At 48.2% G+C, this 24,047-nt stretch overlaps 1 protein-coding gene and 1 long non-coding RNA gene across 3 annotated transcripts in view; one reads left to right on the top strand and one right to left on the bottom strand.

Annotated features, from left to right (window-relative positions):
- pde4a (phosphodiesterase 4A, cAMP-specific) overlaps positions 1-23,466 on the bottom strand; it is a 34,981-nt gene extending 11,515 nt beyond the window's left edge. The window contains exons 1-5 of one of the 2 annotated variants that reach the window (XM_078084014.1): positions 22,225-23,466; positions 2,311-2,496; positions 1,821-1,857; positions 1,600-1,670; positions 756-805 (exon numbers count right to left, since the gene is read on the bottom strand). In XM_078084014.1, coding sequence (XP_077940140.1) covers positions 756-805; positions 1,600-1,670; positions 1,821-1,857; positions 2,311-2,496; positions 22,225-22,520 — 640 coding nt within the window. In that variant the 5' untranslated portion in view covers positions 22,521-23,466. Of the gene's footprint in view, positions 1-755; positions 806-1,599; positions 1,671-1,820; positions 1,858-2,310; positions 2,497-4,047; positions 5,128-22,224 lie in introns of those variants that run through there. The other variant, XM_078084015.1, reaches the window with a different exon arrangement.
- Positions 8,126-12,786, top strand: LOC120828015 (uncharacterized). Its single transcript, XR_005713477.2, has 3 exons — positions 8,126-8,759; positions 10,798-10,932; positions 11,550-12,786. It is a non-coding gene; the product is annotated as an uncharacterized LOC120828015 (long non-coding RNA).
- Positions 23,467-24,047: the final 581 nt, after the last annotated feature.

Below are 24,047 nucleotides of genomic sequence, written 5' to 3'. Positions count from 1 at the left end.
GTTGGGTTATTTGATGTGGTTACATTGGTTAACATTAGTATAATGTTTAATATTTTAAATTAAGATCAGAACTGTACAACAACAAAAAAATATACCTCAGCTTTGAAAATATAAATAGCACTTTAAAATGATTGACAGTTCAAAATACACAATCAGTTATTTGTGTTATGAGTTATGATAAGCTCAATTACATCAAATGTATAATTCAAATTCCAAATATATGACAGCTACAAGATTAAATGAAAAATATATTAAATTGAGATGCTTTTAATTTGCAAAAGATAGGCCTCGAGATGTATATTTCTTTGTAAATCATGATATTTGAAATGAGCAGGAATCTATAACAATAGTAAAACAATCTGCGTTATGCAGATTCAAAAACTGTAGAGCTCTTTGATTGTGTGTTAAATATTAGTCTGATGGTTTGAGTAAATTAGTTGTGCTGGTTACATTTTGTCTTCCCAATTAAAACCGCACAGCCTTTGTCTCAGTCCCTCTAACGTCTCCTCTTCCTCTTTGCATCAGCTTTATTATTCCTTAACACAAAAATCTTTGGTAACTTCAGCAGTACATGTTGATTCTATTATAATGTATAGAGCGCAGTTAATTAAATCCTCTAAAACAGCCTCGTGATGTTCTGTGCAGTCATTTTCATTACTGGTGATGCATTCAGGGAGCGTGGGAGCCTTCAGCGTGCCGTGTGAGGGGACTGTGGGACTCTTTGGACAAAGAGTTTTAATTAGCTGACAACATACCAGAGAGTGTAGCTTGGGGAACGGTGGGTTGGCTTGTCACTGGTGACCTCCTGTGGAAAAGCACCGCATTACATCAGAGGGGAGAACCACGCGCTGCTGCCCCCTGCTGGCTGTCAAACACACACTCCGCATTATAGGAGACGGCAACAAAGGGCTCGGCTCGCACAGTGCGTGCACGTGTGTGTTCGGTTACATACCCCTAAAAAGGGACCGGTGGAGGATCCAGTCTCTAGAATGAATTGCCTTTGCATATTTAAGGGTTTACAGATACACAAAAGTGATGGTTGAAACAATTAACTATTCAAAAAGAGTGAGAGACAAAGCTCTGCTCTCCTTTCATGTAGATCTCATAATTGAGCATTGAGGGAGGCATAATCATTATTATATATGGTGGTGATTCTGTGTTATCCGCTTAATATAAATAAACAAATATATGTATATATATATATATATATATATATATATATATATATATATATATATATATATATATAAACATTATGTTTCCGTGGAGCAGAATGATTGTACTGTTATTGACCGTCTCTCTGTCGTCTGGCTACACGCTCAGGGACGTGCAATCCGAGGTGCTCTTTGCACTCACTACTCTCCGCCGGCATGTTGGAGGGAGGCCAAAGGATGCACATTGTATTTCTCCGTTAGCGCGGCCTGATGATCGTGAACTGGTAAGTCATGACAGCTAAATTGCTTCCCTACGGGAACACTGAGAAGTAGACATTAGCAAACACGCGCTGCAGAATAAGCAGGCAGTCGTGAGGAGGGTATCGGAGGGGGGGGACAGGGTGGGGGTTGGGGGAGAAGGTGTGATTGACAGGATGATACTGACTTGTTAGTGGGTGTTGTGACATTGGCGAGGATGGTGAAGTTGCTTCTTACAGTTCGTAGGCTGGCCAACACCTGAGGGATGGATGGACAGCGTAGGAGGGAGAGAAGGAGGGAGGGAACAGGAAGGGGGGGGTGGACAAGTTCACTGCACTAATTAACCATCCTTTTCCCATCATATACAGCAATGAAACATGTCAGACACGGTGCTCAACGAAAGCGTACCTGAGCGAAGGGGGTGACGATCATGTCTTCGGCGTGCCTGCAGGGAGGGGAAGGGGGAGGGAGTATGGGTGATGGGGGAGGGGGAAGGGGGGGACAAAAAGGGTCGAATGAGATAGATGTGAGCAACTTGTGCGGCTCGGTTTTAGTGTTTATCAGAGCAGCTGCATCTGTGAGCTGGATGTTTACAAAGACCTGTGTGGTTCTAAACAGAGAAAAAGCCCTGAAATACACTGATGGGAGATTCTAACGGCAAGACAAGCCGAGAGACCGTCGACGTTAAGAAGATTCATCATCATTTCATTTGCATAATGCTCGCATAATTACTCGACTGTGTTGATTGGAACAATGTGTGTGTGTGAGTGTGTGTGTGTGTGTGTGTGTGTGTGTGTGTGTGTGGAGAACCATGTTTCGATTTGTCTGCCACGTGATTGAATCAGTGTGGTGATGATGAGGATGATGATGATGGTGATGATGATGGCTTGGTGCTTACCCCTCACTGTTGATGGAGGAGTTGCGGGACATGGTTTTGGGGGACGTGTCGAAGTCCGAGTCCGAGCGGTACAGGAAGGACTCCCTGCGCTGGCTCTGGGGGAAAGAAGGGTGGACCACCAACCCGGGACTCGCCTGCGAATCCATGGGACTGCGTCCTGGCGAGGGGCCATTCTCTGAATCGAAGCTGGAGGGTTGCAGAGGACAGGGAAGAATTGAGTCTTTCTGTTAATCTGCCGTCTGTCTCGCTGCTGCTGCGGTTTTGGGGCGACGACAAATTAAATAATAAAAAGTCTGGAGTCTCTTACGGAGCAGTTTGGTGAAAAGAGACATGTGATGGACAAAATACACTAATACTATTTTATGTTACTTACCCAAATAATTAAACATTGCATTTCTTACAATACCAAAAATTGCATTTAATGCAAGTATCATGTTTAATGGTGGTATCTATTTCTATTTTTAGGACAAGGTTGGAATAGAGACCACTCCCGAGTGTTCATACTGACATCATCCAACCCACAAATGTTCTCCCAGCAGATCGCTGATCAAACGCAAAGCCAAAAGTCATCAGTTCGGACGCATTCGAAGGTCAAAGGCCAAACAGTTTACACTAGTCTACCAAACCCCTCAACGAACCTTCCCATAAAAGAAGATTCGATCTTACAGAAATAAAGTTGGTATTGAGGCAAAGGGGCGTTCATATGAGGAAGAAATGATGGACAACTTTGAGCTCACAGTCAACAGTACTTCTTGAATTGTTAACATATTTGAACTATTAAACTAAAACCAATACAAATTACAGCTCATCAATTTGTTAAAAATCACAATGCAATCTACAATTTACGATTTGCATAACGCAGGAGCAGCAATATTAGCTAAAGACAAAATATGAGCAGAAAAATATTTTAAACGAAAGAAGGGGCTGCAGAGATGCCCTGGTCCACACATCGTGTATTACATGAGAAAATCTCTTTTTTACTTTCACTATGGCACCACAACTATCATTGTGTCTGCGATATCAGCCAATTAATCACATTAGATGCTTCTCTTCCACATACAGAGAAACATTTTGGGGCGGCAGTCAGATGTTGCGATGACAACGACAGATGGGGAAGCAGGTTGCAGTGAAGTTGCAGCATTTATTTTTAATGAACGATAACTTTAATCTCCTCCATTTCTCAGAAGCTTTTCAAACGTATGTTGTCAACTCAGCTCAGATCAGTTTTCCAGTTTGACTTTTAAAACTAAATTGAAGCGTGATAGGGCCACCCGGGGGACCTCCGCCAGCTGCACTAATCCCTGTTTTTTTTTAATTTTATGCAAACTTTGAGCATAATTATGAGGCTCCACAATCTAATCCATCTGATTGTGTTTAGTTGCGTGAGTGGAATAACTCACTTTCATAATGCTCCCACCTCCCATCAACAAGGATTAGTGAACAGAGCTACCGAACGCCAGCCCGGGGGGCCAGAGTGTCAGAAGGCTCAAATTCCCTCACCTAAAAACTGTCAAACACTATCAAGAATAGCAGAATGTCTGCAGAAATATGCAAAACAACCAGAGAGAGACGCATTACATCTGCAAAGAGATGCAAAAATACCAGAAAATCAAGGTGTGTCTCACACCAACGTGGGGGAAGCGTGAGGGCCTTCTGCAGAGGGCCGTGCATCTGAACTGATGCAGAACTGATCAATACTCCCGAGGACTGACCAGTGGCTTTCATTCAGAACTTTACCTGCAGAGCGATGTGTTGCTACAGTGCGACGAGCGTCTGCGCTCCTGAATGCTGCGGTTCAGTTTCAAGCGGCGAAACAAAGAGGAGCCCCAGTGTCCTCGGCACTGATCGCCGGGGGACACGGGTGAGGTGAGGGAGGGCGCAGGAGGTGGCCCCTCAGGACTCTCCCACAACCTCATCTGTCGCGTCAGCTTCCTCTGACTCATGGCCGCCCGCTCCGGCACCCGGTGGAGAAAAACTCCCTCAGCTTCCTTCTTCGAGCCGCCTGAAGACTCTCCCTCCCCCGCGGTCGTCCTCAACCACCTTTTAGTGCGTCCACTCACGTATCAGGCAGCCGGGAACCGCAGCACCTGCCCTACGGGATGCAAAGTGTCCTGAATTCCAGAGCGAGCTCTAACAGCAATGCAATGCCTGAGCCTGAGCCCCCCCCCCGTGTGTTATGCTGCAGGAGTCAAAGTGCATAAACATGCATATCCAGCGCCGTGATCCTGGCGCCCTGGATGCTTAAACTCCAGTTCCCCCCCTTCTCAGATCCTCCTTCCTTCCCTGGATTAAAGCGAGGCTCCTTAATCCTCCCTCGTGCGGGTTTGTTTGTCTCTTCCTCAGCCTCCCAAAGGGGAGCTCTTCTGATATTTCACCGACTCAGCTGCTTCCTGCTGCCGGGACCAGCCGGCCCAAACTGGACCCGCGTCCCCATCTGGTCTCCTTGTTGCAGCGGCTGCCGTCACACATTCCTTTCCCTGGAGACACTCGTGGCTGCGAAAAAAACAACTGTGATGATCTCTGGTAATGTCCCAATTAGGAAGCCTTTTGCCCTTCACAGTGTATCTGTTACTCTACATCTCACCCCCGCCTCCCGGGTGCAGGCATGTGCTGTCACTGGCCTTATCTCCCCGCTCACAGTTCCTCTGCAGCAACAGGAAACCGGGCCGATCAGCAAGAGCGACAGACAACAGCCGCTCGGGTCGAGCAACACGCAGAAAGAAGATGTGCAACCAAAGATACGAAATGACCCACAAAGAGAAGGAGACAGACAGAGAGAGAAAGTCCGGAGACACGGCTCGACTCCTGCCCCTGTGTAAATGTTTACATGTTCTACTGAAGAGCGTGCGAGGCTTGCGCCCTAAACACATTTTGTTTTGTCATCAACGGCCTCGCTCACCAACAACACTTTCCGTGGCCTTTGGACGCGAGCAGACGCGGCTCTCCCTTGACTTTCTGCACGAGCCACAATGCCACCGTGAAACCGCTTTGAAATGAGGTGCACAAGGCCAATCAACACCACTTCTCTGACGGAGAAGTTGAGCAGAGTTCCTCAACACGCCGCAACTCAAAATGCGTAAATATTTGACTGCAGAACTGTTGGTAAAATGTCAGCCGGAGCTGTTTATCTGGTTTGCCTGCATCCCCTGAGCTGTTTAGGTGGTTTATTACTTTAATAAATGTAAATGTCATCGATTAATAGTATTATAATAATGCTGGAATTACCAGAATTGCATTTGGAAACGAAGTGTGGCAATTTGCTAAAGAAGTGGTGAGGATGTTGAACCTGAGGAAGTAGTGATTGCACAGCCCACTGCTTTCCTGTGGCACCAGATATCCACATTTCTTACCTTATTTGTGAAGAAACAGACATTATGAGTAATACAGTTATTGGGGCTTTCCTGTGATTCACCCCAGTTAACAACAGCAGTCCAGTGTTGTTTAATGCAACTCAATGGAAACAGAAAGGAAACAGACAAGACAAGCTGTGGTTTAAGACGGCATGTCTCAGAAATGTCCCATTTTAAATGTCTGCACAGCACAGCATGGCTGCTGGAGGACAAATTAAAACAAGCGATCCAGCGTCACGTGCTGTTTGACTCTCGATGGAATCTGATTCCCACTTTCTGCTCGGCCGAGTGGAAAACTCACCTCCAAACACGTTTTGTTTTTGGAAGCGGGGCTGACCTTTGGTTGTGTTTGGAAATACGGATTGAACCTTTTAAATTGTGTGTTGTGCGCGCGTGTGTGATGACCTGCACACTAAAGAGGAAATTGCCATTCACACTTTGCCCCCCCCCCCCCCATCCCCCATCACCATGTGAATACACACGTACAGAATGAGCGCACAAATGAGTCAACTTGTGAACATTACCATCCTTTTTCCCACCAGAGCAGCTAAAAAAAAACAGAAAGACGTGAGCGAAAGACACAGACAGGAACGCAGGGAGGGTGAGACGCCTTGTCAAGCTGTTTCCTTCTCTCCTCCTGCCTAGCACACTCATCCTTTCTTCTGAGTCTTGCTACCCCCCCTTGCCAGAGAGATGGTAGCTATCGTTTGTTTATGACGCACAGGGGGGGGCTTTATGGAAGGGTCTCGCACAAGTGCAGAGTGTTTGAGTCGTGCTTTTCTAAGACAGACATTTGGAAAAATGTCAAGAATTCTAATTCTCATGACAGTTTCTATTGTGATCTCCGGAGAGCTGATGAGGAGACAATTATTCTATCTCCTATTAAATACACGAGTCCCAGCTCAATAATAGCTGGAGGAACCTCTCAAAGTGACTCATGCTCGCACGCACACACACACCCACCCCCACACACACAAAACAAACAGGCATGTTGCACTAAAGCGCACACGCACACAGATGAGTATTCGCACCAAAGTTCTTTTGTTTTCACTCAAACACTGCAAGAAGGCAAACGGGATGCACGCACGCACAGACACACACACAGACACACACACTGGGTGATTATAAAACCAGCTGTGGGCTGTTGGTTTCAGTCCCTGCAGTGTTTTCTCGCTGCGGACAATGACGCGATGATCAGAGGTTTCAGAGAGAAGCGGATTTGTGTCGGCCGAGTGACTTCTTCATGCACGGCAGAGGAGGAGAGGAAAAGCCCATCAGAGGCCCCGGCGCTGCCCGAGACGGACCTCTGCTGATGGACACGACGGACAGATGCGGGTCCCCGGCTTGGAACGCGCGAAGCTCATTTATCGAGTGTGCAGCAGGTGCGCGACGACGAAGCCCGACATCCACCGTTCCGATACCGAGCACCGATCCAGCGCCAGCGTTGGATGAAAGACGGCTTTCCTAAACTTTGTAAAACAAAATGCAACAAATGAATATCATCATCATCCGTTAAAATAAAAGCATTCGATAACACATTGGGTGAATTAATCTAACAAAGACGCGTCATGCCATTACCGTGGTGTGCTTATTAAATTACAACATGCATCTTCTGGCAGAGTCCTTGTGTGCAAAATAAGCCGGGGAAATTGAACTGTTCAGCACCAGCACTTCATTTTCTCTCATTTCTGCAACAAAAGGAGGGGGGGGGGGGCTTGATTTCGTGTCGTTAATACTGGCAGCTTCAAAGGGATTCGAGGCTCCGAGTCAATGCAGCGATTAGTTTAATTAAACCTTTAAGTCCACATGAGGGTGCAGAAGAGATTCGCATACATCCCCCTTCATCGACTGAACTCTCGCTATCGATTATTCATTAACAGTCGTCACGAGGCAGCAGCTCCCCTCCCTTCTCCCCCACCTACGCCCCCCCCCCTCCTCCCTCTCTCCCTGGGTGGTGCTATTTGCTGCCACATCAGCATTTTCCAAAAAAGTCTGGTAGGTGTCAGCTGTTCTTCCCCTCCATCCCGCCGCACGGTGCCAGTTAATCAGGCCTCTCTGAGGGGGGACGCGCGCCGCCAGCGGCCCTCATTCATTTCAACTTCTAAAGTAAAATAAAAAAGGGGAATCGCTCCGAGAGTCAAGCCCGGCCCGCCATGCTTTTCACTCCGCTTCACTTCAGGTCAATGATTAACCTCCCCGAGTCCGTCAGCCTCCGTCTCCCCGCGACACAAACAGAGAAGGACAGTTCCCTCTTCTGCTAAGCAAGCACAGATGCTTATTTCAGCCCCCCCTTCTCCTTCTCTGGTACTGCCCCTATCCGCCCATGAGTTGTCCCTCACCAGGGCCTTTGGCACCTGCCTGATTGCTCCCAGTGTGGGGGGGTGGTAGTGGGAGGGGAGTGGGAGGGGAGTGGAAGGGGGGAGGAGGGGGGGGTCGCTTGCAAATTTGGAGAGGAGTCCTACTTTAGGCCGACCGTGTAATCCCAGCTGTGCTCTCTCACTGCTGCGGTTGAATGGCCCGGCACGTGCAGCACGCTCTGCTCCTTTTCTCTCTCAGGCCGGGGGCCTCGCTTCTCAGCGGGCGACGCGCCCGTAACTGACACATCTCAAATGACAACATCCGGAGCTGCGCTCCGGGCGTCTCCTTGCTCGCCCTCTCCGCTCGCCCCCGGGTGCCTCTCGGGCGATCGCCGTGAAGAGAGACAGGAAGGCGGAAGCGGGCTCGGGCCCGCTGGTGTTCTAACGCCGGCGTGTACGGGTGAGTGGGGGGGAGCGCTGGAGGGAAAGAGCTGGCGCCGCGCTACGTGGACAAAGAGAGGGCATCTGGCCTCGAGGAGGGGAACAGTGACAGACACGGGGAGGGAAATAAACAGTGTGACAGCGGCGGGTTGGTCAGTAGCCATATTGTTGAATGTGATCTTTCTGGAAATCAACTTGTCTTTTGTCACTAATTCAATGTGAGGAGATGAAAGACACTTTGGTCGTCCCCATCACAACCGTTCCAGAGCTCGCGATCGCGTACTCGGCCCGTGTGGCTTCTTGCGAGCTGGCTGCCGGGGGGCTCATTAAACCCATCGACGGTGTTGGCTGCGTCACGCAGGTGAGTCACAGATATTTTCCCAGATACAACTGGAAACAAAACTAAACCCGGGGAAAATTCTAATCCCCCCCCCAATACTTTTGTGTTATAATCCAGCAGCGCTGCTGTGTGTGCGGCTCTGAACGAGGTTGTGCTCATTACTGTGCATTATTGCAACCGTGAGTCCATCGATTCGAGAGGGATTGATTCATCTGACCTTCATCTCCGAACTGTGGTTGAGTGAAACCCCTTTTCTTCTTGAATACGAACCCACTGACATCTGGCTCTTGTCTTCAGAGATGTTACAGTGGAGTTGCAGGTGGTGCTCGTTGAAGAGCGCGCACTTAATATGCTTCCTCAGACTCCAGGAAGACAACAGTCATTTTAGCTGGCGGATCACCGAAATACACTCCATTCAAACCCCCGAAGCAGAACTCATTAAAACTTTCTTTGTCAGGCTTTCCGCTGTTCAAACAATCCCCAACTCTGATTTTGAGCCGGAAAGAGAGACTGAATAAATGATCCCTGTAAACTGATCCTAAATTGATTGAGCGGCTGCAGGTAAAGTTTTTGTCACTGGAGGAACTCTGGTTTCTATTCGCACTCCGAGCAGAAACGAAAACAATCACATTCTGGACCATGACTCAGTTTGTAATTGGTTTCAGATTAAATTGCGAAACCGTTTTGCCATCGTCCCTGAGTCCCCCCCCCCCCCCCCCCCCTCGCTCCCCGTCCCCCCCTCCTTCTGGTTTTCCCATAAACGTGTAAATGTCAGTTTACACAGCAGGGCCTCTGACCTCCCACCCCGTCCAGTTCTGCACGGCGCTGTGGTCAGATCACAGACCCGGGGATTACAGAAGATTACCGACCATCCCACCGCTGAGGCGTGGGGGGGGGCACAGGCCGTGTGCTCCGCCTTTATTCAGGGACACACCTGGCAGATGCCACAAGAAAGGGATTTGTTTTACAGGCCACACAAGACAGGACTACCGGCCTTTTATTCTGCGGGGCGTCCTTGTTGTGGAAGGCGACGGCGACCACCGGCCGTCTCAATCTATTAACGCCCCACAGCTAATCCATTCCACCTGGATGGAATGCTTCGCATTAGTCATGCAATGCTCTCGGGCGCCGCGTTTTCTTCCTCCGGGAGAACTCTGGGCTCCGCTGCTCTGTTGCGCTGCTTTTGTGATCCACTTTGTGTTCTTTGAAGCCCACCAGAGGCGCCCGTCACTTTGAATCCCCATCAGCAGGCCTCTGAACCCGGGAGAGTCCTCTTGTCACGGCCCGCGTCGGCTTCACGGGACGCTCGACTCTCAGCTCCGTTTAGGTTCACCTTTGTCACATGGCCTAATGCACAGCCCCGGCTCATGTTTTTTACATTCAGAATGCGGCATCACGGGGGGAAGTGGGAAAGTATTAAAAAGCATTAGCGTGTTCTTTGAGTGCTGAGAGACTGACAATATTTTAACTAAGCAATTGAAATGCAGTGGGTTTCATCAACGATGCGTCTACCTTGTGATAATCACGAGCTTTGTGCATTACATTAATTCAGCCAGTTCCAAAATTGTGTTTTTCGATATTGCTGCAAAGCCCATGCAGTGGTAGTGTGACGCTGCGTCACTGTACTGCAGCCATCTTCCCTTTTTGTTTGTTTTGTGGCCCGCTTGCCTTCAATCTGGTCTGCAGGAAGTCAAACACATGCTCAGTTGGACAGCGTTCAGATGACTGACCTGTCCAGCCAACACTATTTCACTATTGGGACATAAAAAAAGCATTGGTTGTCTGCTTTTTTTAGGGTCTTTATCCTGCTCTAGTGTCCTTAAATGATATGCAAAGAGCAAATCCTCACAGACACAGTCTCGCTGTAAAGCCAAAAGAATGAAAGACCTCTGTTAGACTGCGCTGTACTCTGCTGCACTTTAGTGGCGCGTATCAAAAAACAGGCATCAACGAGTTCAGCACAGCTTGGATTATTTTCTGTTTTGTTCTCTCTGTCCTCTCTTTTATCCATCGATCCATTTGCCTGTCAGACCTTCTTCTTCAGTCCATCTTCTTTCAGACCCTGGTCACATAGAAAGGGATTCACTGCAGCTTAGATTGGACATCACTGCAGGAACTATGGACTAAAGATATTCGAAGAAGACACGACAACACAAAGCCTGAACAACTCCATGGCAAGGACCTCCAATCACAAGTGAGTCCAACACTAAAGCAGACTGGGCTTTATGCTCTATTCATTCATGCTAAATGAACATCGTGCTGTAATCAATACCTTGGGACTAGTGATTGAGACCATAAAGTCGCGTTCACAAATGTCTACTGAGCTAATAAATCAAGTGAGAAGAGTCTCATTTTCTCATAGACTTCTATCAGTAAGCAGAGGTGTCGCCCCCTGCTGCTCACTAGAGAAATAATGCAAGTTTGTAGCTTCACTTTTCAGAACCGGTGGTTTCCGTCTGGAAGGAACTCATCCTTCTCCTTCTTCTTCGTCCTCTCTTTGCTCTTCATCCTTTCCCCTACAGGAGCTCTTTCCTGTTTTGTATGTAAATCCCCCCCTGTGTCCCCAGAGGCTGTGTAGTGTGAAAGGTAAAAGTTTATAATCATGGAGCCCAACAAACAACCAGCTTTTTATAACTTCCCAAACAAAAAATCAGTTGAATCCAAATGAGCTGTTTGTTGAACGAGGCCCGTCCTCCACTAATAAAACTCTCAGATGATTAACGTCGAATTGATTGACCACATTGAATCAACAGATCAGTAAAACGTATTTATATTCATAAAGAATAACTTAACTAATCCTGTGTTTACCAGCATGAAAAAGGAGGACCGACCGAATGAAAAATCTCGAGAGGACACATTGGACCGACCGACTGGAACCAGGAAGCCTTCGTAATGAGCGCTGTTGCTCTCGAAAAGCACCTGGCGGGTTCGTGTCTCCGCCGTGTTTCTCCTCCCCCCTGCTGGAGGCGGATGCTGTGATAAACAGACGGATCAGCTGACAGGGAGCCGTCCTGAGAGATGACAGACGGGGAGACGTGTCCAATTGGTGCTCCGGGCATCTCGCATCCAGATAGATGACGAGACGAACTGCGGCAGCGAGAGACGTGTAACGATATTGACCGTCTTTTGATGTTTAATGGAGTCTCTCAAAGAGGAACCGCTACTGGAGGGGAGGGGGGTGTGTGATGGAAAAAATGGGGGTTAAAAGCGGCTTGGAGTAGAACTACTACATTTTAATTTACAATGAGCAGCATTCCTGTAGAGGAGAGCTGTCACCAAACCCATGCAGCGATGACGAGAAAGGAAACGACCGAGAGCCGTTCCAAATGCAATCAAGCTGGTATGTAGAAGGTATAGTGACAGTGCTGCTGTCTCGACTGTACCGCCGAATCCACAACCCCCGCCCTCCCACAAGCCCACACAAGGAGTGTTATTTTTAGTGTATCACACTATCTCTGAGATGGAGCGTGGACCTCCCTCTCTGCAGGCCGGGGCTGCTGGGGCTCTTTCATTTGAATCCAGACTACAGAGATGAAGAGAGTGACTCATCCAGAGATACCTCGATGGCTTTGTGTCCCTGTTCCATCTCACCGTCTAACTAACACCATCGAAATTCTCTCCATCTCTTCTGCAGTCTGAGTCTGGCGCTCTTGGCTAATGTGAAGGTCTGTCCTTCTGTCCGTCTACACGTGTACGTTTCATGGCCTTAAAATCTGCGCGACCATTCCGTGTTTCAGATCCTGTCCAATTCAATCCAATCTAGGAGTGAAATGCAGACTAATAAGCAGTCTTGGCATTCTATTCCTCATCCATATTCTGCAGCACAAACATGGTTGGCTGCGTATTACCCTGAAATGATGGCAATTACTGCTATAATGAGTGCAAAGACCAACCCTGAGCAGGGTGCAGCTGAGGGAGAGATCCTTCAAGCTTGATTTGAATACAGTAAAATGCTCCACGGATAGCTCGATGCTCGGAATTGTTCCGAAATGGTTTTCATGCCGCGGACGGACAAATGTAAATGCGTCAATAAATTGCTTCCCCCTTGTTTGCCTTTTTCTGCTGCCTCCGTAATTAACCCCATAGCAGCTCCATAAAGTAAAAACACGGATTTGAAAAACAATGCAGCCTCCGGGGGAAGAGTACTGCTAAAAACAGCCCGCGATATGAAGTCAATCTATTTAACTCAATCTAAGAACGCCTTTATGTTGGTGCTCATGAGCTCTGGGTAGTGACCGAAAGAGTGAACTGGCAGACTTAAGCAGCCGACATTACTTTCCTTTCACCTTAGGAGATAGTGAGAAGCATCCGGAGGGAGCACGGAGGAAAAGCTGCCACTCCTTCGCTTCAGGGTTATCTAAAAGTGGTGTTTTTGGTATCGGACAAGGACTCCTCAGAGAGCTCTTCTTGCCGGTTTCCCATCCATGTCCGACTGGTATGTAGACTCAGATCAATGTAGAATGCTTAAAAGTCAACGTGGTTTGCAGCATTGTGTCCTCATACAACGATTGGTCTGAAAGTTACTCCTCATTTCAAACGCGTTTTCCTACAAAAGTCGGCAACAGGTGTCAATTTAATCCGTGTTTAGCGATTTCAGATCAGCGGAAAACGATATCATGAGAACCGAGAGCGTGAAATAAAACAATGAGCTGAACGATGCGATAAAGCTCGATGCTATAATAACGTAGTGTAAATTATAGCCGCTTGTAATTAAAACACCAACCATGGTGCACACTATGAACTTATGTAATTAAAGATTATACCAGCAAAATTAAACACTGAGTATTTTATGATACATCCCTAGAGTTGAAATATACCATGCATTTATTTAACAAGGGCAATTAGTGAAACTCCAATTATAGTGCAGTTATAATAATTGTGTGAGCAAGAGAACAATAAGAGCATCAGTATGTTCATCGCAGATAGCCGTGTGATGTCATCGGAGAGGAAAAGACCGGATTATCGGTGTGGATTCATTCCAAAGGGCCATTGCCTTGCAGCAGTGAGCTGTCTGACAAGAACGAAAAGCACACGCATTATATTCACTATAATTTAAAATGTGCTCTGATGTCCTAAATCTGGAGGAGAAGAAGACAACATCTCTGTAAACGCCGGATACAGTGAACTTGCGTTACTGCCGTTGACCACCGATGCATCTCTGCGTCTCACAAGTACAGATGACGTTCATAACGTTTTCTCCGTCTGCCAGGAGACGAAAAACAGATAGATTCATGGAGTGGACCCGGGGAGCCGAGGGCTCCCTCGCTGACGCCAAAGTGATGGAGGGAGAAGCTGCGACTGGGTAATGGGGCCTGAGCCGGAAAAAAAAAGCAGTCAGACTCTAGCAGTCCGTGAATATGGGCTGTGAGAATCAGCAGTATGTCCAAACAGAACGGATGTCTCCCACTCTGCATGTCCCCAGACACTTTCCGTCTCACATGCTCGCGCGCGCAGGCGTTCAGCCACGGTAGCTGTGACCGGGCGGCCCTCTGTCTGCCTCTCACAGATCGGCGTTCGACAAACACGCCGGGCACTGATCGCTTTCTCCACTCGCGGCAACAGACGCGTCGCTCGTGAAGAATGCGGAAACTGCTGGAAAAGTCAGCGAGCAAAGTGCGCGTGTTTCTGTGTGTGTGCGCGTGTGTGCGGGTTCGTGACGACTTTGTTCGAGAGGTTCAGCACAATATTTTAGTGACAAACGCTTTTCCATCATGATGAAAACGTCTAGGAGATGCGCCATGCCCTGCAGGGTGCAAAACGAGGACACTACACACACACACACATACTCACAGATGCTTGCACACAAACACACACCGACGCACTGACGCCCAACCGAGTGTTTCTACGTGGACCCGAGCACGCAGAAGCAGCCACACTCAATATCTTTCTTATTGGAATATGGAACAGAAACTGTAATGAAGCTCAATAAAACACTGGGAGCTGAGGCTGGTTTGGTTTAATCTCATTACGCTGAGAGCCTGAGGCCTCTCTTCCCCCTATTTATAGCACCCTGAGAAGGAGTCGGCTCGGCCTCCATCTACACAGCATCGGCGACTTGTGCAAGCCGCGGTGGCGAGTGGCGAGGGAAGCGGCCGCCGCGCTGACAGCTCTCGCGTCAAATCTGATGTGACACAACACACAGTTGCAGAGGATCTGTGAAGACAACCGCCCTCGTTCTCTATTCTCCAGACACATGCACGCTTCCTCGTTTGCCACATTTACCTTCTGTTCCTCTCCACTCTCCTTATCTTCACACCTTCTCCCTGGTGTCTGCGTCCCACCTGTTTGATAGAAAGGACTTGGCTCAGGGACTGTGTGCTGTACGCAGGCAGCATCTATGTAAAGGGGGATACTCGCTTCTTTTTCTTCTTCTTCACTTTTTTCACTCAGGCGCTCTGACTGTAATGTCCACATCAGGCAGCACTGACCAAGCATCAGTTGTGAGGAGAAAGATGAAAATACGATTGAGAATGTGTCACGAGGATTGGCTTTTCTCGTCGAGCGACCCTTTAAAACTTTCGCTGGGCACTGCCAGTTCTTCAGATTGCACCAGAGACCCTTCGAGTTCTTAAAAAGAGGCCTTTACAAAAATCTAAAAGGCTGTGGAGCTTAGCTGCGTTGAGCGAGAGGAGACTCAATTCTGATCTTCTTGGAGGAAACCTCTTATAACAAAAAACCCCAAACCCCACAAGCAATCACACTATAAGCCCCCCGATACACAAACAACAACAATGAGAGACGGAGAGCCGTGAAAGGGCCTCAGTGGTGCTAATTACTTTGCAGTGTTGGGGGTAAAATACCCTCCAAGTCTGTGTCAGCATCATTAGAAATCCCGTAGAATGGAGGTGTGAATAAAGATGGATTTTCCTTGCAGCAAAACTTCCTGCGGTGAAGCATGGCCACTTTTTTTTTTTTTAAAGCACTCAATCTGTGAAAAACATCCAGATCTCATACTGAAAATACCATTGTGTACCCTGAGGCGATGCTTCTTCTTTTTTTTCTCCCTCTCTGCCCTCTAACGGCTTGAATGTTGAGTATTAATGTGTGAACATGAACACGACCCACCAGAAATGGGCTCACTGATCTGACAAGACAGGTTACACTCACAGGTTGACCTGCTGGAGGTCAGGAGCTCTTTGTGCCCGACAGAAGATGAGAGTCAGCAACACAACACCTTCAAAGTAAAGTTCTCCAGCGTCCCCATAAACCTTGTTTATGTGATTTTACATCTATATTTCCCTCCCACAAACCTATTGCATATTGTCCTCGACTTATACGAGAAGAAACCCATTCGACTTCGACAGGAAGAAACGCACGTTGGGCTTTTCTAAGCAGAAGCCTCAGCACCACAACAACACACTGTAACAAGCACACTGCTGTATTCTACCAGGCACTGCGGCTGTAAATCTTACAGATCAATCATTTACAAGGAATGTTTTGAAAACCGCACGAATGCCTGTAATGGAAAAAAACGGAACCATTTTTAGTAGAATTTTCAGTCCTCAAGTAGCACCTCACTTAAAATATTGTAGTTTTTAATCCGCTCTAATTAAGACCATATCTTAAAAAAGGCAAGGTCTTCACACAACAGCCTTTTGAACCCGAGCGCACATTGCAACAAAACGCCACGTAAACACCAAGACGTGGCAACATAATCATCCTGTTTACACACAAATGGAAGAAACTCGCCGAAAAAGACAACCAGATTTAGCAAAGCAAAACACCCAAAATGCAACACCAGGCCACAAAATGAACATATAGCAACAGACCTGAGCGTCTGCGCTTGGGGTTCGATCCAGCAACAGCTCGTATGGAAACACATACGGGCTGGCTGACTTGATTTCTGCTCTCCAAATGAGCAGGCTATGAAATATTTAGTGTCACATTTAGCAAGGCCCCCGTTATTGTTTTGATGCATCCAATAATGATTGACTGCTGTTTGCAGCGTTTTCTCCAATTAGCTTCACACAACAACAAGCGGAGCCGGATTGGAGAAAAGGAAACGGTTTCCTAATATGTTTTGGGGGTATTTTGGCTTATCTCAGCCCTGTGGTGGGATAAAATGATGATATACGGGCACGTATGAGTGGGATCTGCACAACGGAACAATAGTTAACTCCTGAACAAAGCTTTGGACATGTTGACTGAGTCTGGGCCAGAATGTTACAGTAAAGACGTGTGTGTCACGACCAAAAATGCCATCTGTTCCTCTTCTCTAAGTGGGACTCACACTCTTTCATAATCCTCCAGTGATGCTGATAATGTGCCAGTGATTTTTTGGCAACTGCTGAGCGCTCTTGGTCCGTCCGGGCCGGAGCGGCGCTCAGGTGCGCCTTCATCCCTCCCCCTTCATGAGTGATTAGTCTGACCCCCGTGTGCCTTTTGTCCCTCCCTGCTCCACTGTGTGTCTGCCTGAGTCAGTCAGACAGGTCGGCGCTCAGACAGCCGCCCGAAGCCACGGGCGCACGCCGTGCACTCAATATCCTCGCTCACACACACACACACACACACACACACACACACACACACACAGGTGAACGACCGGCGCTTTTGTTTTGAAGTTGTGGAAGTGCACTCGGTTCCAGAAAAAAGGTTCATCCTCTTAGTGCCTATGGGCTTGAAATAAACTACTATTAATACTTAATAAAAAAAAAGCTTTATCTTTTTTTGACATAATAAAATAAATCCGAGGAGAGGTTCAGTCGGATTTCACACAGGATGATTTTCAGTTTGTATTTTCATCACAAAATATAATTATTAGCCGTCTCCACTTTAAATGAGCTGTTCTTTGATGCACTCTGTTTGAAATCCCTCTTCAACCGCAGCCGATCGCCGGATACACGATGAAGGTGTTTGTGTCCGCTGGGCCCTTGAAGTCTGCTGTTTTACAAGTGAAAGCTGCAGGATGGAGAATGTAGGATTGCGTCAGCGTAAAATACCTTTAAGGAGAAGAATACACGAGGCGATGATGTGAAGGTTTGAGACGCAGAGATGGCTCGGAGCTGGGAGAGACTCTGCAAACAGCTGATGATCTCAGTGGACAAGAGGGAGAGTGGGATGCAACGAAAGGGATGGATGGACTTAATGCCGCTGTAAGCAAGGACAAGGCTATCAGAGAGAATCTCCGAAGCAACGGGGGGAGCAGCGAGACGGGCCTCACAGCAGAGAGACAAAAGCAGGGAACCGAAATAGAGATGGAATCAATGCTCCCTATTTACACCGGGGTGAAATGAAGCACGGAGAGGATCAAAAGGAGAGAAGAAGAGTAGCAATCACAGGCTGTCATTTTTATGGACAAAAGAGTGACTCAAACCATATTATTAGAGCAGAAAAGACACAAAAAAAAGAGGATTACTGCAATCGCCCTGGACATCTTGAGAGAGGGGACCGTCGCACGATAAACTGCCGCAGAGTTCGGTTAATGTGATTAAATGAACACGACAAAGGGATGATGATGAAAAGGAATTAACGGCCGGCCGCCATCACAGACTAAATGGAAGCAAACCAGTTGCACTGAAACTGGCCGATATTTGGTCGGTAACGCTTGGACTACTTGCAACTTTGATTTTATCTTTCTTGGATCCCTTTGTTTCTTCTTGCTGGGATTCTTGCCCATCCACACTTGTCGGAAAAAAAACACACAAAAAAGCCATACAAATGACTAGTGTGCCGCCACTTCAAGAGGATTCAGTGTGAAAGTAATTAAAATGCAGAGATGCCAAGGTTTCACGAAGCGACTGTGCTAAATTTGGTTACCGCTGGCCCGAGCATCTGAAGAGGCTGTGAGGGCCGCAGCGATGAGAGGAGAACAAGCACGACCACCGACCTGACAAATCCCCTTTTTCACGAAAAACCCGCTGGTTTGGTGCAAATGCTTTAAGATCTCGGTGGGATTTTTACCTGAGGTCTCTGGGATCCGCCTGAGCCGACTTGCATGTTCCACTACATGAACTGCCTTGGGATACTAATTAGCGCTGAGAGGAGTGAGAAGTGCACAAAGTATTCACAGAACAGTGCAATTTGTAGCTTAAACAGATGGTTCCACTACACACAAACGAGATAAAGGCTCTATTACTTAACGCCGTTAAAACACATTTGTTGGGATAATTTCTGAATAATCTCTGCATTATTTTTTGTTTCTGGAAATGTCAACAGAATGAAGCTGTTGTGGTAATTAAGAGGGGCTGCACCTCATTAGGAAGTAAATTATTAATACAGCCAGACAGGCTGGTGGGAAAAGGAGCAGCTCCGGCTTACAAATCAGCTCCGGATCGCAGCTTGGGGGGGGGAGAGAAGGGTGTAAAGAATGTATGATGTGGAGGGTGAGGGAGGGGGAGAGGGGGAAGCTTTGGTTGTAAACTGTTGCAGAGGACCGAACAGGAAACCGGCTGTGTGCTGTGAATAAACTACCGGCAGACTGCAGTTCCTCAGAAGAGGCATAACATTAATATTCACTTTCTCACCTTATAAACACACAAGTCATGATGCAGGTCCAGTGGGATTCGCCGCATACCGACAAATTATACAGTCAAGCCTGTCAAATGCCTTCAGGCTCTTCCTTTATTTGGGTAAATAAAATCAATTCTACAAATGCACAAAACAAGTAACCATAGCAACAGAATTGAGAGGAAGATCTGTAGTGTTGAAGGGAGGGTTGAGGGGGGGGGGGTTGCCACAGCGTATTTGGGCATGGGACCTGATGACTGATACGCTCGTATTAGCATCCTCTGACAATAGGACCGACAGGGCACCCGGGGGTGGGAAGAGGAGGCAGACTGACACTTCTTGGGTGAGGAGGGGGGGGGGGGGGGGGCGGTGCGCGCTGATTGCCACTAAGACTGCCATTTTGTGGGATACAATACGATGACGAAAATAGACAAGCGAAAAACAGTTCAGACAACGATTCTTCAAAGCATTATGCTAAACACCCAGAATCCTCGCCTGCTGCTACGCGTCCCCAGACTGGTGGCTGCTGGGAGCGTTTTTCAAAGGCGAGCGTATCGTTTACAGCAGCGCGGTGCAACCTGTTCCTCCGTGAACGTAGTCCCACAACAATTTCAGCTTCCAACCCTTCGGATAAGGTCCTGACCGACCCATCAGGGGCGGAACGGTCCGCCGAGAGCCAAGAGCGGGAGGTCGTCGCGGGGTCAGAGACCCCAACCAATCCAAGACCAATTACTTTTTCCCCTCCCCCCAGCAAACAAAGTCGCCTCACGTTCCTCCTGCAAATAGAAGCGGCCGTGCCATATTTGTCTTCATGATGGCAAAAAACTTGGCTCGTTCCAAGGTAAAGGAAACACAACAATTCTTCAACTCGGGTTGATTCTTGATCATATTTTATTCCATTTTTGTCACGTGGTCCCATTGAATGCTACTCTGTGTGTGTGTGTGTGTAGTACTCAAAACCATCTGGACCTTCGGTCAATCAGAGCAGGATTCAGGGGACAACTCACTTATTTTTCGTCCTTATCTTTTAGGATCTATTGAAGACATTTAGTGCTTTAGAGAGAGAGCAGATGTGCACGCAGCTGCCTTTCGTAAGCCAGGAAAATAAAACCCAGTTAGCCTTGAGCTGAAAACAAAGGGAGGCTAGAGGCTCATAAAGCCTGATAAATGCGGCAAGGAGATGAAGCGTCCAGCACGAAGCCTCCGTCGTTGGGCCGTGAGTAAGAATGCAGAGAAACGGGAAGAATATCAACACAGCGTGAATCCGCCCGACCTGCCACATGGAAGCAGATGAAATTAGGCCTTTTGCAATTCACATGGGCTACAGGTCAGACACTGACAGGTCAGCCTACCTCTACCCACACACGCACGCACACACACACACACACACACACACACACTGCCATTGTGCGCGCCGCATTCAACCACTACACATGACACACAACATTGATCTAGCAGCCTCCATTTCTCCGTGCACCTTCTTTTCCTGACCAAAGTGTAGTACAAACACCCACAGACTGTACACGTCACCTCATGGACACACACACACACACACACACACACACAGCCAGCTTGGTGTGTTCTGAGCTCTCTCTCTGTCTCTCGTTTGCCGCCTACAGAAGGAAAAGGGCAGAGTGAGTCCTGATGCACTGGAGAGTGGACCGCCCCGGAGCGTGTCCTGAGGACTAAAATACAAATCAGTCCTTCCCCCACTCAGCTGGAGTTGGCCATTCTCACAGGCGCTTGCCGGCTGGAAGGGGGAGGAAAGGGGTGGGGGGGGGGGGGGGGGGGGCGTCTGTGACATTTAAAGAAATAAAAGAAGAGGATTTTAAAAAACAAAACAGCACCCCGACACTCCCGACTTGAGACCCGGCACACACAGGGACGTGTTGTTGGTCTGATAATCACCGTGTTTGAGGTGTTGTTTTGGTAGAGGCCCGTTTGGGCTTCCTCGAGGATGGGAGATGATACAGGAGTCCAACATGTCAACTGACTCACTCGCAGAACCAACCGGGGATTCCAGGTCACACAGAGGACAGAGTGCAAGAGGGAGCGACCTGGAGAAGCCGACTTTTATATAACTACGACTTTTTCCTCTCTTAAATCCATGCACACTTCACACCACATCGTCTCACAACGTTCCACGCTGAAACATCACACAAATACCCGAGCGCTGGTCTTTAAGATGGGTCCTCCACGGTAGCAACAACAAGCAGGCGCCGCATTCTCAGGAAGACAAATGGGGTTGTTGTGCGACGACACAGTAATTGTATCAGATTTGTGTCGTTCCGTGACTCACTTCATGAAATGCCTTTAATCTAATCTGTATGATTAACATACATGGTGTAATTTGATTTTGGTGTCGGCTGGGGGAGTTTACGTATCATATGAATCTGTCCTCAACCTGTTTTGTGATATCTGATCAGATGTCTGAAACTGTCTCTATGACGGTTCAGGACTTCAGTCAGTTTCCACACAACCTCATCTAACCCCAATCCAGCTCAGGAGGGCTACAGGGCACTTCAGCAGGGTGTAACCTAGTAAAATGAGGGGGGGGGGGTACTTTTTCCCACTGGGCCCCAAACCTCCCTCTGCAAACAAGCTGATAATGGCTGGACTGGACGTGCATATCTCAGTGCTGCAGGCTCGAACGCACCCACTAGACCTTTGGTGCCATTAAAGCGACTTCGGGCCTCGATCGTGTCTCTTATCAACGGAGAAGTGGACGCTCCTAGAACTGTTACTGGTATTTACAGATGCTGCTCTTGCGTTTCGAGTGGGCGGACTGGTGTGCGCTTCGTACCCATCTGACAGTCTATCCAAAGACTCATAACGGGTCAGCACCGACCCACGCGTCCCGCCTCCCGGCAGAAAGCGCTTCGTATCAGTTAACCCTTCCGGCACACTGCGTTATTACGCACTCGTCAAAATGCCCCCCCCACCTCCTCCTCCCCCCATCCCCCCGTTTACGCATATGCCTTGTGGGCTGACATGGGCTGTTATGGGGAGGTTTGGAATGCACACCCCCTCCCTCGCCTACCGTTTATTCCCGACACAATTTCCGATGGATGTGTTTGTGGTCCCGTGGAAAGAGGACGGCCAGGACATCCGAGACTTTTTCAGTCCGGGTCGGTCGCTCGTATCCACGGCGTCCGAGCGCTCCATGTGCCGGTGGTGATGTCGGTCGGTGTCGGAATACCCCCGGTGCTTGATTTTGATCGGGGTTCGGGGTTGTCTCCACAGATGCTGCGGGGGCTTCAGGGTCGCCTGTCCTTCCCGCGGAACCGGGAGCGACAAGGACAGGCTCTTCTTCGCGCATGGTGACGGTTCCATCATAGTGCACAGAAATACGATCAAATGAAAGATCCCGTTTGAACTTATTGATTCGATGAAATATGGCTGTATTCGTTGGATTCAAGCACAAAACCAAACATCTCATGTCCCATCTCCGCCACTTGATCTCCGCGCGAACAAATCAAAGTGACCAAGTCCGGCAAAGCCCCGATTGGGATTCTGTTTTCCGAATAACATCAAAAACTGTCACAGTGTTCATCTGACAAGTCATCCGAAAATTCCTTAATCTCATCCTTTTCTGCGGCGATCAGTTTTAATTCAGTGGACTCTCCACTCTGCCGCGATCCTCAGCCGTCCGGGGTTCTGCGGATGAGACGCCGGTCCCGCTTCCTCCCCTGAAGTTTGACGCGTCGTCGCCCATGGCGCACAGCCGGATGGATGTATTTATCCAAGACAATTTATTGCTTTTTATTAGCCACTTATTGCAGAGACACACAGATCCCCGGCGCTTGCATCTGTGTGTGTGTGTGTGTGTGTGTGTGTGTGTGTGTGTGTGTGTGTGTGTGTGTGTGTGTGTGTGTGTGTGTGCGTGTGTGTGTGTGTGATTATTGCTGCCCGTATGTCTTTCAGCTTGGCCGAAATTTCCAAGTAATTTCCATAAAAAGTGCTCAATTTATCACGAGCCTCGGGATCCCTGTGCGCGCACACACACCGCAGAAGTCTCCAGTGATTCCTCCATGGAGATGTGGAATCCAATGATTTCAGCGAGATCAATTAGCATCCCTTCTCAGTACACGAGGATGGCGTGAGGAATGGACATGTCCAACAAAAAAACACAAGCGGTCCTTTGTCCCTCGCTGTCCAGACTCTCCGGGTTTGGTTTCGTCAGAATGCATCATAAAAGGACACAAACTGATGATTGCAGAGGTTCAGTCATCCTGTTCTCGGTTGGCCATTATCCTTCCATTCTCCTATTTGCTGGAGTTCAACGACTAATGTTGAGCGCTCACCACAACGCACTCTGTCCCTCTCTCTTTCCCTCTCTCTCTCTCTGTCTCCCTCCCTCCTTCCCTCCCTCCCCCTTCTCTTTCTCTCTCTAGTCTATCTGTGGTTGGGTGGATGCTCTCCTCAGTGATTTGCCAGGACTGGAAGTGTTTCAACCTTTTTATGTGCTCATCCATTTTTTTTGCCCCATTCGTGGCTTCACTGCGCATTTCCATGACAGGAAACAAGACGCATGCCAATGGCTGAAATGATGGCAAGATGACTGACAGTTCAACATGCCACTGTTTATCACTCACTGCCTGTTTGGAAGTGAACGTTTGGCTTTCATGTCCATGCCCGGGGAGTTTGATATCCATCTGTCCTCTGGAGCGTCCCTCCCGTCAAGCGTTCACGCAGCCAGTGATTCAGATGAGGAACAACAGCTCACACCAGGTCTTAAGCTCTTACATCCCCATCAGGACCACCGCAGCTAATTAGCTGTAAAGACACGTTGGATGACAGCACCTGAGTGGTGGCATCTGTGATGATGATGATGATGATGATGATGATGATGATGATGACTTC

This window comes from Gasterosteus aculeatus, chromosome 11, assembly GCF_964276395.1.
Source record: "Gasterosteus aculeatus chromosome 11, fGasAcu3.hap1.1, whole genome shotgun sequence".
In the NCBI taxonomy this organism is placed as follows: domain Eukaryota; kingdom Metazoa; phylum Chordata; class Actinopteri; order Perciformes; family Gasterosteidae; genus Gasterosteus; species Gasterosteus aculeatus.
The sequence above is the reverse complement of the archived record's forward strand: the minus strand, read 5'-3'. Positions and strand labels throughout refer to the sequence as shown.